General features: G+C 54.4%; 6 protein-coding genes across 6 annotated transcripts; 3 read left to right on the top strand and 3 right to left on the bottom strand.

Moving 5' to 3' along the window:
* Positions 1–1,096: 1,096 nt before the first annotated feature.
* Positions 1,097–2,660, bottom strand: HMPREF1541_07652 (uncharacterized protein; the record flags this gene model as incomplete). The annotated part of the gene is made up of 2 exons (XM_008721976.1): positions 1,097–2,355; positions 2,405–2,660. The coding sequence occupies 2 exons, from the start codon at positions 2,658–2,660 to the stop codon at positions 1,097–1,099; spliced, it is 1,515 nt and encodes a 504-aa protein (XP_008720198.1).
* A 2,182-nt stretch (positions 2,661–4,842) lies between these two features.
* Positions 4,843–6,189, bottom strand: HMPREF1541_07651 (polynucleotide kinase 3'-phosphatase; the record flags this gene model as incomplete). The annotated part of the gene is made up of 1 exon (XM_008721975.1): positions 4,843–6,189. One exon carries the CDS (start codon positions 6,187–6,189, stop codon positions 4,843–4,845), a length of 1,347 nt encoding a protein of 448 aa, XP_008720197.1.
* Positions 6,190–6,500: 311 nt separating this feature from the next.
* On the bottom strand, positions 6,501–7,328 carry HMPREF1541_07650 (uncharacterized protein; the record flags this gene model as incomplete). Its single annotated transcript, XM_008721974.1, has 2 exons — positions 6,501–6,831; positions 6,877–7,328. 2 exons carry the CDS (start codon positions 7,326–7,328, stop codon positions 6,501–6,503), a joined length of 783 nt encoding a protein of 260 aa, XP_008720196.1.
* Positions 7,329–8,140: 812 nt separating this feature from the next.
* HMPREF1541_07649 (uncharacterized protein) lies at positions 8,141–8,590 on the top strand (the record flags this gene model as incomplete). Its single annotated transcript, XM_008721973.1, has 1 exon — positions 8,141–8,590. One exon carries the CDS (start codon positions 8,141–8,143, stop codon positions 8,588–8,590), a length of 450 nt encoding a protein of 149 aa, XP_008720195.1.
* Positions 8,591–9,321: 731 nt separating this feature from the next.
* Positions 9,322–10,895, top strand: HMPREF1541_07648 (uncharacterized protein; the record flags this gene model as incomplete). Its single annotated transcript, XM_008721972.1, has 2 exons — positions 9,322–9,589; positions 9,745–10,895. The coding sequence occupies 2 exons, from the start codon at positions 9,322–9,324 to the stop codon at positions 10,893–10,895; spliced, it is 1,419 nt and encodes a 472-aa protein (XP_008720194.1).
* Positions 10,896–13,379: 2,484 nt separating this feature from the next.
* On the top strand, positions 13,380–14,510 carry HMPREF1541_07647 (uncharacterized protein; the record flags this gene model as incomplete). The annotated part of the gene is made up of 1 exon (XM_008721971.1): positions 13,380–14,510. The coding sequence occupies one exon, from the start codon at positions 13,380–13,382 to the stop codon at positions 14,508–14,510; it is 1,131 nt and encodes a 376-aa protein (XP_008720193.1).
* Between the last annotated feature and the right edge of the window lie 345 nt (positions 14,511–14,855).

Below are 14,855 nucleotides of genomic sequence, written 5' to 3'. Positions count from 1 at the left end.
TGGCGAGCACGGTTTCAGGTGGCGATGTGTAGGGGTGTGGTGGTACAGACAGACGAGGTTTGGGCCGGGTGCAGCTGGGCCTTGCTTTGGGAGGGGGAAAGGGGAGCGCATACAAAATGCGAGGGCTTCAGAAGGGTGTATCTAATGATCGAGCTGCTCAACTGTGTTTTGGGGCAACAGCCTGCTTCCATCATAGCGCTTGCAGACGCAACGTGGATGGACGCCACGGACCGCTGCGGTTCTCAATCTGCATCCGACTCCGCCCTTGCATGTATGTATACACATACTTCTTCTAATTTGTGTGCTTGCATCATCCCAGGACGGAGCATGCTTCCGTTTCTGCATGCTGTCAGAGTATGAGAGGCTGCATGAAGAGTTGGAAAGTCATGAGCACTTTTGAAACGTGGCTTGCATTCGATGTCACTAGGTGAATCTGGGTGCGGTGTTCTGAGTACGTACGCACGTCTGGGCCACATTACCCTCTCAAGGATTCCCTGACTCGGTAATATCTAGAAGATCCTTTGTATGTCATCCCCTTCACTGACCATCCCATACTTTTCACCCTCACCAAAAAGCAGATACAGACTGCGCTAGTACACCACAGTGGGGGTGCAAAGCCGCCATTGCAAGGCATTTACATGCCTGCGTAGAGTGTAGCATTACCTCCTTCCCTTTCTTCGACTCGGGTCAAAATTCAATAAGTTACAAACCCCTCCCTGCTCGTTTTTTTCGTTCTCTGGCTTGGCCTGCCCCCTTCGGGCAAAGAGTTATGATCGGTGGAAAAGGAGTGTCGTTGGTCGCGTAGATCGTTAATGCTGTACATAAGGAGATCGCGCAAAAGTCTTCATTGTGCCGAAGTAGCTTGTTGAATTTCCAGTGGCGTGCTTTTGATAGTAGTGACATGGGCAAACGTGGGAAGGCGGTGGAGGAACCATAAAAAAAGCCGATCTGTCTTGGCCTGATTCGAGTTGTCTGCGACTGAACCGCGAGGTATCCTTGGTATCTCGTTCCAAGATTACACCGTGGTAGGTACAGTCCAAGAGCGTTTGGAAACATGTCTGTACATGAAAAAGGAAAAAAATGGGTGACAGGCAGATTAAGCCTTGCCAAACATATCTGAGAGAAAACGAAGTAGTGATCGCTTCCGAGGTGATAAAGGGTATTGACTCGGCGACATCTCTGCTGACCTGGGTGGAGCGACCTCCATGGGGCCGACTATGTCGCTGTCGCCAAGCTCTGGAAATTTGCCGCACTTGTCGTCGATTTCTGGCATCACAATTCGAGATAAAGGCTTCTCAAGCGGCCATTTGGGAGGCTGGCTGTCGAGGGGAGCCTCGTCGCTCGCGCGCTTGAGCTCCTGGAGCTGGGGGCCGACAATCTTCTCCTGTGCATCATGGTAGGCCTTCCAGCACCGTTCTATCGAGGTCCACTTTTCCACGGTAAGTTTGAAAACCTTCGAGGTTGAACCATAATGTTCGCTCGTTCGAACGAGGTGCTTGGCGTAGTTGCTGCGAGCCACATCCCAGTTCGATCTGAACTCAGTATATGACTCGAGATCAAAGACTTGTGGCAAGTAAGGCTCAGGGCGAATGTTGAAGTTGGCATGACCCAACGCGTGCGACCACGGGTCTTCATGACCAAGCTGCAAGGGAGGGATTTCCGGCAGAGCAGCAGTCGTGGTATTGGCCCGTGACCTTTGATGAATTGACACCATTGACGGCTTGGTCGAGAGCGGTGGAGATGGTAAGCCGGCGATATGTGCTACCGGGGAACTGTCGAGTGAGGTTCGGGAGCTTAACACAGCTGGGGTGGGAGCGATGGAGGGTGATTGGAGTGGTGAGTTCACAGTATCATCGGGGCCAAAATGCTCGGACAGAACAGGAGGGAGTAAAGGAGTGGCAGCCTGCGGCAGCTCTTCTGGAGTCCTGTCTTCCATTTCTTCATCGATGTGTGAATACGAGCTGCGTCTAGAGTGTTCCATGTTGTCGTAGGCCGGCGATGGTGGGAGATAGCTCTCATGCTGTGAGATGGCGCTCATAGCAGGACTGATGATCTGTGCCGATGTGGTAGAACCCGCGCGCGAGGGAGGGGCACTCACATGTGTCATGACAGACAACTGGGGGCCAGTACCAGACCGATTCTTGAGACGGCGAGACATGGAGCCGATACGACGGGAAAGTCGTCGATGCAGACTGGGGCCGACATTCTCACTCGATCTTGGTCGTTTGGAATGATACTGTTCTAGTGAGGCGTTGCTATATGCGCCGCGGTCTTCAAAGGTGTGGCCAGGTTGGTAAGTGGATGTGATGGGTAAGTCCTGAGCTTCGGACGCGAAGTAGAGACTGTAGTCGTTGGCTAAGGATTGTTAGTCGAGGATAGGATGAAACACTGCGTTGAGACATACATATGCTAGGGCTGCGCGCAATGTCATGGGCTGGCGCAATGTCTTCCCGTTCTTGTTCCTCCGCGACCTTGCCGAGCTTGGGGCCGTACAAATCGAAAGACTCGCGTGGGTTTGGAGACGAAGCAACTGACAAGCTTGATGCCGAGGATTTGGACATATGGCCCTTTGAGAAGATTGACGTAACAGGCGATGACAGGGCGACAGCAGCGGATGTGGTGTCGTCGGCGGAATGGTGAGATGTAGTTGAGGGCTCCATCTTGTGGTATAGGTCTTGTATGAGATAATATGGAGAGCACAGAGCAAGAATAAGGAATAGAAGAGCAACCAAATGGCTAGGTGAGGATCCGTGAAGCTAGCATAAGGTCATGGTGAATATTCTCGGTCGTGGTGAAGGTCGGTTGCAGGCAGAGCTGGGAGGGGCGCAGTGTGCACGACGCGGTGACTGGAGGGACGACCGACGCGGTCGTGGATGCAAATGGTGTGAGTGCGACACGTAGCGAGGGCCCAGTGGTGACTGGTGTCAGGGTTTGTTGGTGTTAGGTGTTGGCGCAGCCTCGGTTGGAGCTCATCAGGCAGTAAAAAATGTCTGCCACGCCTCATGAATGGTCAGCAGATGTTGTTGGCATGAGCGCAAAGTCAGAGACAGAGAGAGATGTCGATAAGCGAGTGGTCGAAAGGAAAGATTTTGGGAGAGTTAACAGAGACATCCCAAGACGGTCGCCGGGCGCGCCATTGTTGTGGTGTTGGGTCGGCATGGGTATCCCAGACGATTTTTCGTCTTTTGCGCACAAATCAGCGAAGCGCAAGCGAGAGAGACGAAAAGTGGCGCTCGGAGTATGTGCGCCACACTGCACGCGAGCTGGGCAGTTATGGGGCCTTGATGGGGTCACGAGGGTGGTCGTACCTTGAAACTCTTCTACCCGCCTTCTCTGCTCACCAGTGCATTGCTCCTATCACCTCGATGTCGCAATCCGGGGATGTGGGCGTGTAAAGGGGGGTAGTTGTTGTTGGTGGTGGTGGCACAAGAGCGCCTTTGCAGTCCTAGGCGAGAGCGCCAGCATGGAACAGGCGAAAAGTTAGCTGCATAGTCGGCCGCTTCTTCTTTCGCTATTATCCTGGTCACGGACAGGAATCTTCCCACATCCCAGACATACACAAGTAGGCAATCATCGAGGACAAAGCAGCAATCACTGTGCTGGCCAGCATCTGCACCTGTTGGCATCATCGTTGCAACGGGCTCGGCAGCCACAACGTGCGCTGTGCATACGGCTCTGGCCCACATCCGCGGTGCCCCACTCCGTCCCTCATAGCAGGGACTGCCGAGCTCGATAACGATCGTCTCTCAACAATCCCTAGTTGGTGGGCGGCATCCGGTAACAGTCCGAGCGTGGAAGTATATGTCCTGAACCTACACAGCTCTGGGCGCTGCTTCCGAGACCTCTACCTACAAATCAGAAGAAGCACAGATGTTTGCTTTACGCCAGTGATGCAAGGATCTCTTTGACAGGTTCGCTACTCGCACAAAAGCAGAGAGCGAATTCCTGTCATGTTCTTTTCTGCTTCTGTCCGGTCCGCTGCAGCTCCTGCATCAGCTGTGATGCCGCGGGCTTGGGCTCGATTGACAACCATCGAATCGATATGCATGACGATGGCCCTCGTCTAAGCGGTCGCTTTTTCCGCCTCGCTTACGCCACCCATGCAGGTACAGGTCTGAGAAATACTCCTGCAAGGATGATCGATACCGACATGTCATGATTCCCATCAACCTTTCGCGGGTTGCGTTTAGCTGCCGCTGCCGAGTGAGAAACACTCGGCCGGTATCACTAACCAATTTGAGAGTCCTCGTGTTCCCATGCTTTAGTGTTGCGTGCTCTTCCCCAATCCTAGAGCACGTCGAACATGGCCAGCAGCTTTCACTGTCCCCCGGCCGGGGTCGAAACCCGAGAGGCTAAGGCCAGCGCTGTGTTCTAGTCAACCCGCCACGTCGTCTGGCATTTGCTCAAATATAGAACCGAGTGAGGATCTGTCAATGTCGAGGACGTCTGCAGGAATTCACGGTCGACTGCTGCAACGACTATCGACTATTGGTCCGTAGGACGGTCGTATGCCATGTGTCAACCCTCGCTGGACAGATGCTCCCCTGGACTAGCATGGATCTGACGTCCAGTGCTTGCTTCGCCCTACTCCCCGGACTGCTGTACAACTGATCCGCTACGGCTGCCAAGCGACCTATGGCATCTGTGCTCAGTCTGAACTCGGATCGCTCTAGATTCAGTGTATCAATTTCTGGCCTTGTATTCTAGACTGTCGCAAGCCACCTCTCATGTGTGAAACGCTTGCTGTATGGACTGATCCATCTGTGGATGCGCCTTGAGTGACTCATCGAGCTGGCGACTGGTCTGGCAGCTCTCTGCAGGAGCCTGAAACGCCTGAGTAGTCTAGGTAGAGAACTTGGACACCCAATGCTTTGACCAGACGGCCTGTTGCTCAGATGTTCCTTGCCAAGAAAAGTCAACCGTTGTGATATCGTCGAATCCTTCATCCAACTTCGGCTCTTGAAACCGCTGTTGAAAGCTTTTGAAGGCAATGCCTGGCAGCATGTCTCTCTTCTCCGGATTCATGAGCTCCACGTTCATAGCCCTGACATTGTCGTTGTGCTCAGCTAGCCTTGGAGGGGTCGTGAACCAGACACACCGTATCGGTATCTTGAACTCTTTCGCCAGATCGACCCAGTACTTGCGAGCCGTCGCGTCCGCATTGGTATTGTCTACCGCAACCGATTGTTGGTCATCAAGACACTGGCGGGCCACTTTAAGACACTTATCCCTTGATTTAAGCGTGTCCTGATTGATGCGAGCATAAGCGAGAGGCTGCAATACCCGCCAGTAAAATGTGCTCTTGCCGGCCCCAGGCGAGCCACAGAATATGACCAGCTCTTGCTTGTATTTCTTGTCAAACCGTGCTAACGCCTTCTTCAGCGCCGTTTCGCTGAGATACGTAGTAGGGTCGAAAGCAGCCTTATAAGGCTCAACGTCCTGGCCCAGAAAGAATTCCTCTGGTGTTTGGAAGCGAATACCAATATTCGCTGCCAGATCCCGGTCTGAGCTGGCCCAATCCGCCTTCTTTCGTTTGTCCGTCCGCTCCCGGCCAGCGGCGTCTCCGATATAGAAGGAACTGTCCATGTCGACTGCACCGTCCCCGCGCAGGTCGTAGTCTTCAAGCAGCTCCTCCCACATCCCTATTCTCGGTTTGCGATACCGATCTTGTGCCGATGCTCCATAGAGGCTGATGGGCAAGTCCAACGCCTTGAATATGTTTATAACCTGGGCCTTCAACTTAGCCAGGCTTAGAGGCTCCTTCTGCAACGACTTTGGGTTCTTCTCTTTGACACTGACCCCGCCTTGATTCGTGAATATGGTGACCAGATATCCCTCGTTGTGCAGTTCCCTGAGTCGGCCAGGAACGCAAGGGTCCCACCATTTCCACCCCTCTGCGCCACGAGCAAATTTGGCCCCCGTTGGAGTGATAAGAGTGTCATCTAAGTCGAATGCTGCGATCTTGACTGGATGCTTCCGAGCTTGCGATGGCATGAGGTCCGGGTTGTACCTGCCAATGATCAGGCTGTCATCGACCAGCCGCCACGAGACCTCCTCGGCAGGCTTTTGCGAAGCTGGCTTGAAAAACGACGACACCGCGCTGTTTGTCGTTGCGGATGCTATTTTTCGCTTGACTGGAGGAGGTGAGACATCCCGTTGCTCTGCAGGGGCCGACCGTTTTAGACTCATAGCGCGCACCGGATGCTGCAAATATCCCAAGAAGATTCCAGCCTGCACCGTAGCCGCTTTTCGCAACGGGTAACACGTACACCGGAGCAATAACGACGCCAGGATGAAAGCAATGCTAAAGGATGCTTCGCTGATGCACAGGACGGAGTACGAGGAGAAAGTACGAGGGGAACAAACTCATTTTACGCGTGTCAAGAGTCGCGTTTAGGCGACGTCATAAGGCTACAAAGTTAGGCGTCTGGATACGCCGGACCAGGCGTCAGCCTTCGGCCCCAGGCCAATTCGCCAATACATTGCCATTCTTGAATGGTTCATCTTCTGGCCGGACCTCTCGTATCTAGTGCTAGACGATCTCCAGGCGTCAAAGCTACCGCCTGCTTCAGGGTGTCTCTCATTGCGAGCAGTTGGGCGCTGGCACGATCCTTCAATTCGGCCTTACTTCCATCCACCGCCTCAATTGAAACATGCAGGATATAGGCGCCACTTATGTCGAAAAGACTCACCGCATCGTCTTTCTTCGCAAATGACCAGTCCTCGGCTTCGTTTCCCTTAGCCTCTGGTATACGATAGAGCTGGTGTAAAGACAGTGTGGTGTCCTGGTCATAGAATCTGTCCCCTTTGACCAGATAGCGGTTGACATAGCTAGACAGTTCAGTATACGGTCAACCAGACTTTTGGGGAACTCACTCGTAACCGAAGGACTTCATGAATTTGACGATGTTGCCATCCTCGATAGGTATCCTGGACAAGAGTCTGCCACTGACAGCCTGCTTGCCAGGATCAGGGGTATCCTTGAATTCGAAGTACCATGAGATATCCTTCTGCGAGTCTCGGAAATCGTCGTTGTTTGCCATATCTGCATCATCTAACGTCGTGCCGGAAGGCTTCTCTATCTCTCCTATGACCTGGACAAAGTACAAATTTGCCGTCAGCATTTTGGCAATCCGCTGGACATCTTGCTTGGTTGAGGCTTCCCCAGAGGAAGGAATATTGGGGATGCCGGATGGGACTTGAGATCGGAACACAAGGTGTAGCTCCTGGAATGCCTGGGGCTTCATTCGAGTCACCCCCACAAGCTGCTGGAGAAGGCGAGGCTGTTCATTTTGAGGGATTTGCCCATACAGCGAAAATTCATGCATGATGATGATGATCACGGCGCTGAGCTGTTTCAAAATGTACCGCGTCTCTTCAGCATTGTGAGATCTCGTGTAGGGCGAAGACACGTGTTTCGAGATTCACAACGACCGATCAAGTTTGCTGTCACCTCGCACCGGTCAACCCTTCACCGATTTCGTATCTCTGAAAAGGCTGAGAGAACAAGCAGGCACACGTGAAGCTGGAATGTTCGAAGCCGCAATCCGAGTTTAGACCTGTGGGGAGCCTTAATGAGGCAATCCGTGCTAGCAACTCAGACGCGCGCCCTGGCTGCCCGAAAGCTCTCACGCAGGGGCCACATGCCGCCTAAACGTTCCCCTTCCTACAAGCTCCGAAGCTTTTTCCCGTCGCGCGGAGCCGCCCTACGACCGAGAGCTTCCGCCGACGACGACTTCTTACCTCCGACATTCGCATCCCGTACGAAGCTATCACAGCTCTCAAATCACTTCCGCAGATCAGACCGCACTATTGAATTGCTCACCATTCTGCACAAGCCCCGATTCCTTCAAAGATCTACGAGCTATCCTCCCCCACGTTTCCTCACCACCCCATCATTCCACGGCCTCCGCCCTAAGTTTCCGCGCCGACCCAACATTATTGGAGCTCGCAACCCCCAGGCCCAAGTCGCTCTGCAATAGCACACAACCCCGAGACCGTACGCGACGGACCACAACACTGAGAGCTGTTACTTTTGGCGGAGCTGCTGGGCCCCTCGAACAGAGCTCCAGGCTCCAACTTCGCAGCTCGACCTGCGAACTTCCTCTCTCCTTCCACTCAAGTACACAAAAGAGCAAACATGTTCAGACCTACCATCCGCCTCGCGGCGGCGCACCAGCGTCAGCCCCTGATCAAGTTTCTCGGCAAGCGCTCTCCGCCTCCCACCGTTGACCACACCCCCCATGTCCACCCCGCCTCCGAAAAGCCCTCGCTGCCCGATTCCTTCGAAGAGTCTTTTGCCGAGTATCGATCGCGAGCGCAGCAGCATGGGCCGCTCAAGACACAATCATCATCTTCGTCGTCGGCCGGAGCGCAGCAAACACGCATGTCTGCCGGCATAGGCGGTGTTGCCGGCAGCCAGACTTACGGGGCGATTGGTGGGGTGAGTGGAGCAAGCATGGGAAGCGTCAAGCCGCAGAAGGGAGAGTACTTTGATCGCAGCGAGCTGCCGCAGCGGTTCAGGCGAACGAGCTGGACTGATATTGAGATTGAGGCGGTAGACAGCGCTGGGGCTAGCTTGTGGAATTGATGGGGTAGGTCCAGCCTCAGCACGGCGTGGGATAGTTCTTCGACCCAACTGCCTGGAAATACTGCCTCTGATGTCGAAAAGGGCCGGTGAAGGCACACTGTATAGAGCTAGCTACGAGCCTGAGTTGCTGCACTGGCCAGCCACTTTGGCAAAGTGCGTTTAAGCGAGGCACGAATATGATTATACCATTCTTCTAAACTCCAGGATCGGCACTGACTCATGAATTTGTGTGTGTCCCCCTCGATTCATCCCATAGTTCCTCTTGTGCTGTCCTATATGTGCCATAAGAACCTGGCAGAGGATGGCTCCTCGGTCTGCCAATCAGGTTAATTCAGCTCTGCCAAGACTAAACTTGTACCCTGCGGCATTGTCACTACTATATCGCAACCCTTCTACTCTCACCCTTCCCATGTGTTCTACCCCGCCTGGCCGTCACGACCCTCGAGCGGCCAACAAACAACTCCATCGTACTCGCCAGGGGTAAAAGCCATCGAGAGACTGTCTTGCACAGATAAGATCCGGCTCGTCGGCAGCAAGCCATTCTCCGAGGGTCCAGGTGGCAACGAGCAAGGGCAGACAACCCTGAGAGCAAAGAAAAGAATCTGAGACAGACAGTCGAGTCAATTGAATTCGACACGCTCAGGACCTGTGCGGACCGCTTGTATACAGCTCCCAATTCCACGTTTACGCCAAGACTCCAGCAAGACGACCTACGCCCTCCCACCATTGTCATGTCCCGCATAACCATTGACGAGACGTCCCCGTCGGGAGAGGTCCTGAATACGTATGTCATGACCCAATCAGGAGGCATAGAGACAACGGGCTCCTCGCGAAATTCGCCTTCCTCCACTGGCCGAATCGATGTTGTTCCTCCTGATCCGTTGAAGCCTGCCGCCAGCTCCTTTCCCCCACCGACCACAGTCTTTCGCAGACTGCTCGAACCGTTCCTGCCAGTAGGGTACCCTGATAGTGTTTCTCCTGACTATACGCCTTACCAGAGTAAGTCAAGCTTGCGCGAATCACCCAAGTCGGTCATATGAAGTGGCCCGGTGTGGGCCCTGGTCTCCCGCCCAGTCCATCGTTCATCAATCCAAGAGCAGGCCCCTTGAACAAAGCCAGTTACTTCTCCGGGCATAGACTTACCTGCAGCACAGTCTACGACTCCCTACAAGCGCTCTTCTCCACAACGGCCTCGCTCCTCGCCTCACGCGCCGTCCTCACCACACTCGGTGTGGGCTCCAGCGACGCCACCACCTCGTTCGCCATGTATCTGTCCATCGCCCAATCGACGCTCTCCAACGTCACGTCCATCCTCTTCGCGCACCGCTTCTCCACCGCCATCGCCGGGCACGTCAAGTTCTTCCGCTTCTTCGCCGACATTGTCAACGACAGTGCCTTCGTGCTAGACGTGCTGTCGCCGTCGCTGCCGCCGTGGGGCCGCGTCCCAGCGCTCTGTGCGGCCAGTTGCTGTCGCGCGGTCTGCGGTGTGGCGGGTGGGGCGAGCAAAGCGATTCTGAGCGGCCACTTCGCAAAGGGGGGAAATGTGGGGGAACTGGCGGCGAAGGATGGAAGTCAAGAGGTTCTAGTCAATTTGGTGGGGATGTGGATTGGTGGGTTTGTAGTGGGCAGGATCGAAGGGCCTTTGGTCACGTGGGGAGTGCTGTTGGTGCTATTAGCTGGACACCTGTGGGCGAATTGGGCGGCTGTAAGTAGTGTGAGGTTGAGAACATTGGAGGGCGGGAGGATGGCAATGGTCGGAGCGAGGCTGATGGAGGGGAGTGGAGTCAGCGTCGAGGAGGTTGGGAGGGAGGAGAGCATCTTGCTTGACGTTGCCCAGACTGGAAGAAAGAACATGCCGCTGCGATTACGCGGAAAAGTGGTAGGGACGTGCTGCTTCGGAGGCGTCAGAGGCCTACTGGCATGTGCTGGATGGAGCAGCCAGGCAGGTGATAGGGCGTATGTCGGAGATGCGCCATCTTTACGATCACTGATCGAGATTTTCCAGGAAGAAAATTACCTGCTCTGGTGGGATTGGAAGGCTCGCCGCTGTGTCGTTTTGTTGAAGGGCGGCGGCGACGTGGCCGCCCAACTCAAGGCCATGTGTCATGCATTCAGAATTTGTGGGACTGTGGGTCACGACACCGAGCGCAAGACAGCGCTGGATATCATTAGGGAAACCCTTGTCATAAATCGCGCGGAATGGTCGCGGCTATCAACCGCCGTTCGCGTGGGAGGCTGGAAGTTCGAGACCTCTGACTCAATGGCGGGCTCAGGAACGCGATTCGAAGTCAGACCGTCCAAATAGTGGGAGCCTCGGTCGCTCTAAGAAGTAGCAGATCACTTCTGGCCGGTCATTATAGGACGACAACCATCGCTGATCAGCGTTGAAAGGATCCGTGTTTCAGTAATTGCGCGCTCGGAGGACTCTGTCGTTAGAAACACAGGCTGTCGTTAAGAGCGAATTAGGGCACCAGAAGCAGGTTCCTTAATCTGGCGGCCTCTTAACGGCAACTCTTTGACCGCACCTGGATGGGAACGTAGAAGCCAAGCAATATTCATCGTGGGCTACGGCAGCTATGAGCCGGCTCGGACCCGCCACGTGCTCAATTTGGCCTCTTGCCAAAGGGCAACGAGATTCGCATCGGAAGTGCTACCTGGCACGTTAACGAGCGTCCCACTGCATGCTGGAAAAAATGGTGAGGAGTATTAGTCGGCGAATCCACCAGGATTGCAACGCAAGACGGCGGGGAGCGTGATTCCCGAGTCCACTTCTGACACTGTGAATTATCAGGTACCCAGTACCACTACATCGAGATGGCCCGAGGTTGAGAGGAATTGGAGGAGTGAAGGCCGTCGTAGAAGTCCGCCGGTGGCTGCCCGGAGGAAGTGCGCAGGCGACACATGATCCAGCCCAAAATTCTCGCAGAAGCAGGCTCGTGCGCCCCATCTGCCGCTTAACGGCCATTGGCCAGGGCGTTGCAAAGGGCGTACGCTCCTCTAGGCATCATTGGACAGGGTGGCCAGTCCGAAAGCGTGTTGGGAACATCAGGCGCACGGTAGAGTCAGCTCTGAAAGTACCTTACCTTACTGCTGCTCTTGGGGCGAAGGCGGTCCGGGTACGAGGACTCAGGCTCAGGGCCATTTCCAGAAGACCGGAATGTTAGTCACAAATTTGGCTTTTTCTTGATCAGCGGTGGTACATGGGCCTTTGCTGCTTATTGAATGCAACTCGTAGTCATCCCTGGCTGGTGTGGAGGGAGGCGAATGCAGTGGCTGAAGCAAGCGGTGGCGATTCGGGGTATGGTCGCAGGTTTCTGGGAGCAGCAATAGTAACTGCGGTTAAGGAGGTTCATTCCGTGAGCTGGTGTGTCTGTCAGACTTGGGGAGTCAGTCGCAGGCAGATCTCATATCGGAGTCGTTGCAGGAGATGGGACACGGCGCGAGAGGGAATGATTGTCGGTGCGCAGATGATACACTCGCATTGGGGCTGTGATAGGGTGGAGGCGCAGCTCACAGACAAAGACCAACGCCCCCAGGGCCGACGATCAGACGATTATCCTGTCTTCCGCTGCGCTTCCGTGCTTCGACGACTTTTCTCGAAGGCTTCTAGCGTGTACTAGGCCCGCTCTTTTCGCAGCCCCGGCGTCACTTGCTGCTCTTCAGGTACTACCGGTGCTACGCTGGAGTGGCTCGCTTGCCTTTCGCCCTCTTCTCCCTTCTTGCCATTACAATTATTCGCCTTTGAGCTTGTGTGTGTGTGAGTGTGTGCGCGCCTCTTCCTAGCTGCTGCGGCAACCGTGTTGCTGTCAATCATTCACAACATCAAGGCCTGCAAACAGCCCGTCATTCCAGCCGCCGATTAGCACAAAGTCAAATCACCGTCTCCTCGTCCTCATTCCCTGGCTTGTGTGGTTTATCCCCACTTCTCAGTCATCGCAAGACGGCCGCCGAAACTGTACTCAGAACACCCCTCTCGACAGGCACTCGACCATCGTTCTGACCCATTTGAGGCCGCCCTACACGCATTACAACTCCAGTTTGGCTGTCCAACGCGACTCCTTCTCTTTTAATTCCTCATCTCACTTACAATATCGGCAACAGGCTGGCCTCCACAACCCTGATCTGTGAAATCGCCGACCCGCGACTGCATCTTCAGCTCTCCATCCACCATCGTCATTGAATTCTATCCCGCGCGCGCTTGCTTGCAATTTTGGCCGACGGGCCTCACCTTGCTGTTGTGCATCTCAACCGTACAACCCATACTTCAATATACGCTTTCAATACTGTCAGAAAGAGACTGGTCGGAAAAGCAGGGATACTGTTGGCACCGCTTCGCCCTCAGAGCCGATCGCTGCCCAACCCTCAGCCCTCACCGCTCGAGCACCATAAACGATTCTCTCACTTCACAATCACATATACACATACATCCGCTATTGACGACACACGATAACACCGAGTTACACAGCAGCCTTCCGTAACACCAGTCGAAGCTTGGTCTTGAGTAACATCGCGTGCACGAAGCCGTCGAATATTCTTTCCATCCGCCTGGAACCACGAACAACGACGGCCAATCATACAACGATCTCGTCTGAAATACGGCAGTCCTCTGTAAACCGCCGCCTGCGCGTTCTGCAAGACTGTACCCGTACACAGTCTTCATATGGGCAGTATATCGCTTTAAACTTCAGGCAGCGAATTTCAATCTGGCCTGCCTATAGAGAAGTCTCCGTCGGTCGCCCGTGGTGCAAACAGCTTGGTGAGCAAACTCAGGCACTTCCAATCTAGCGCGATGAGCAAGAGAAAATCCCAGCGCCAAAAAGCACCAAAAGCCTGGCCCTATACTCCCGAACCCTCTCCCCGTCTTGGTCCTTCGCCGCTACCATACGACGATCTGAAGGATAACTTCATTATGGACGAGCCTGCTCACACCAGACCGATCAGCGTCGCTCGCAAAGAAGGCATATTATCACCCAATCGGCCTACATTGGAAGAAGTTTTGGCCAACAATGCCCCTGCGCCTTACACACTCGCCGCCTACACTGCCTTTCTTTCTCAACAACATTGTCTCGAAACTCTTGAGTTCGTCACCGAGGCAAGAAAGTACGGAGAACAGTACGACGAAGCAGCCTTGGAACTGAGCGGCATGCCTTTAACAACTGATACCGACCAAGGATTTGAACTGTCCATGATCTGGTCTCGAATTCTCGACATCTATGTGAAGCCTGGTGCTCCCAGGGAGATCAACCTGCCAGCCGAGGAGCGAGATGATCTTGTCGAATATCCTTACGACCTTCGTCCCGCTCCTCCGGCAGCTCTCGAGCCAGCGGTCAAGCGCATGTATGATCTCATGTCCGACTCGATATTCATCCCTTTCTGCAACAGCCTCAAAGTACCATCCCATGCCCAGACCTACAGCGCTTTGTCAGATTGGTCGAGAGCAGGCGATCTCGAACCGGCAAGGTTGACATACGATGAGAGGACCGGAATATCGCGAAGAGCTCCTACGCGGCGGAAAGAGTCACCACCCAACACATCTGCCTCTCAGTTTTCTCCCTCACGATCTCCGCCGTCGCAACACCGGCCTACTCGATCCTCCACGTTATCTTCCGCGATCACCCGCGCCTCAGCCAACAACCGTTTGTCGACGCACGTCTCGCACTCTTCCGCCGTCTCGGAAAGTGCGCTGACCGACAGCAGTGATAATGGCGCAGAAACTGGTCTTACAGAGGCTGAGTCAGTCATGACTCCACCAACCACGCCCCCAACCAGTGAGCTAGGAGGTCCCCATCACGCCCACCCGGCACCGACCACCCACCCTACGACTCATCCTACCAAATCTCAACGGAGTGAGAGTGGAGCCTGGAAGAAGACGATGAAGTTCTTTGGTGGCGGATCGAACAAGAAAAAGGGCACCGATTGACTATCATCAGTTTCATGGGCACGAAAGCGGCATATCCCGGGCATCAGGCATTTCAGTGGGAACAGGTATAGCATTGCCGGAGTCGGACATCGAGCAGACAATGCGTGCAACGAATAAGGATCATGAGCGACGAAAATGCGAATCTTGGCGTTAGATTATATGAGTAGGCTCATTGGAGCTACATGCTGGAAACACGGATGTATCGAAGTGAATGTTGGGCAAAACATGCATTTGGTGCTGTGGGACATGAGACGTGGACGGACGAACCCAGTGTCGAGCACGGCTGTGGTTGGGGGAGGTGTTGTTGACACGAATTCTAGGAGCAAGCGGGCGTATCACCAATCG

This window comes from Cyphellophora europaea (genome assembly GCF_000365145.1).
Source record: "Cyphellophora europaea CBS 101466 unplaced genomic scaffold supercont1.7, whole genome shotgun sequence".
NCBI lineage: Eukaryota > Fungi > Ascomycota > Eurotiomycetes > Chaetothyriales > Cyphellophoraceae > Cyphellophora > Cyphellophora europaea.
Note: the sequence above shows the minus strand (reverse complement) of the source record. Positions and strands in the feature narration are given on the sequence as shown.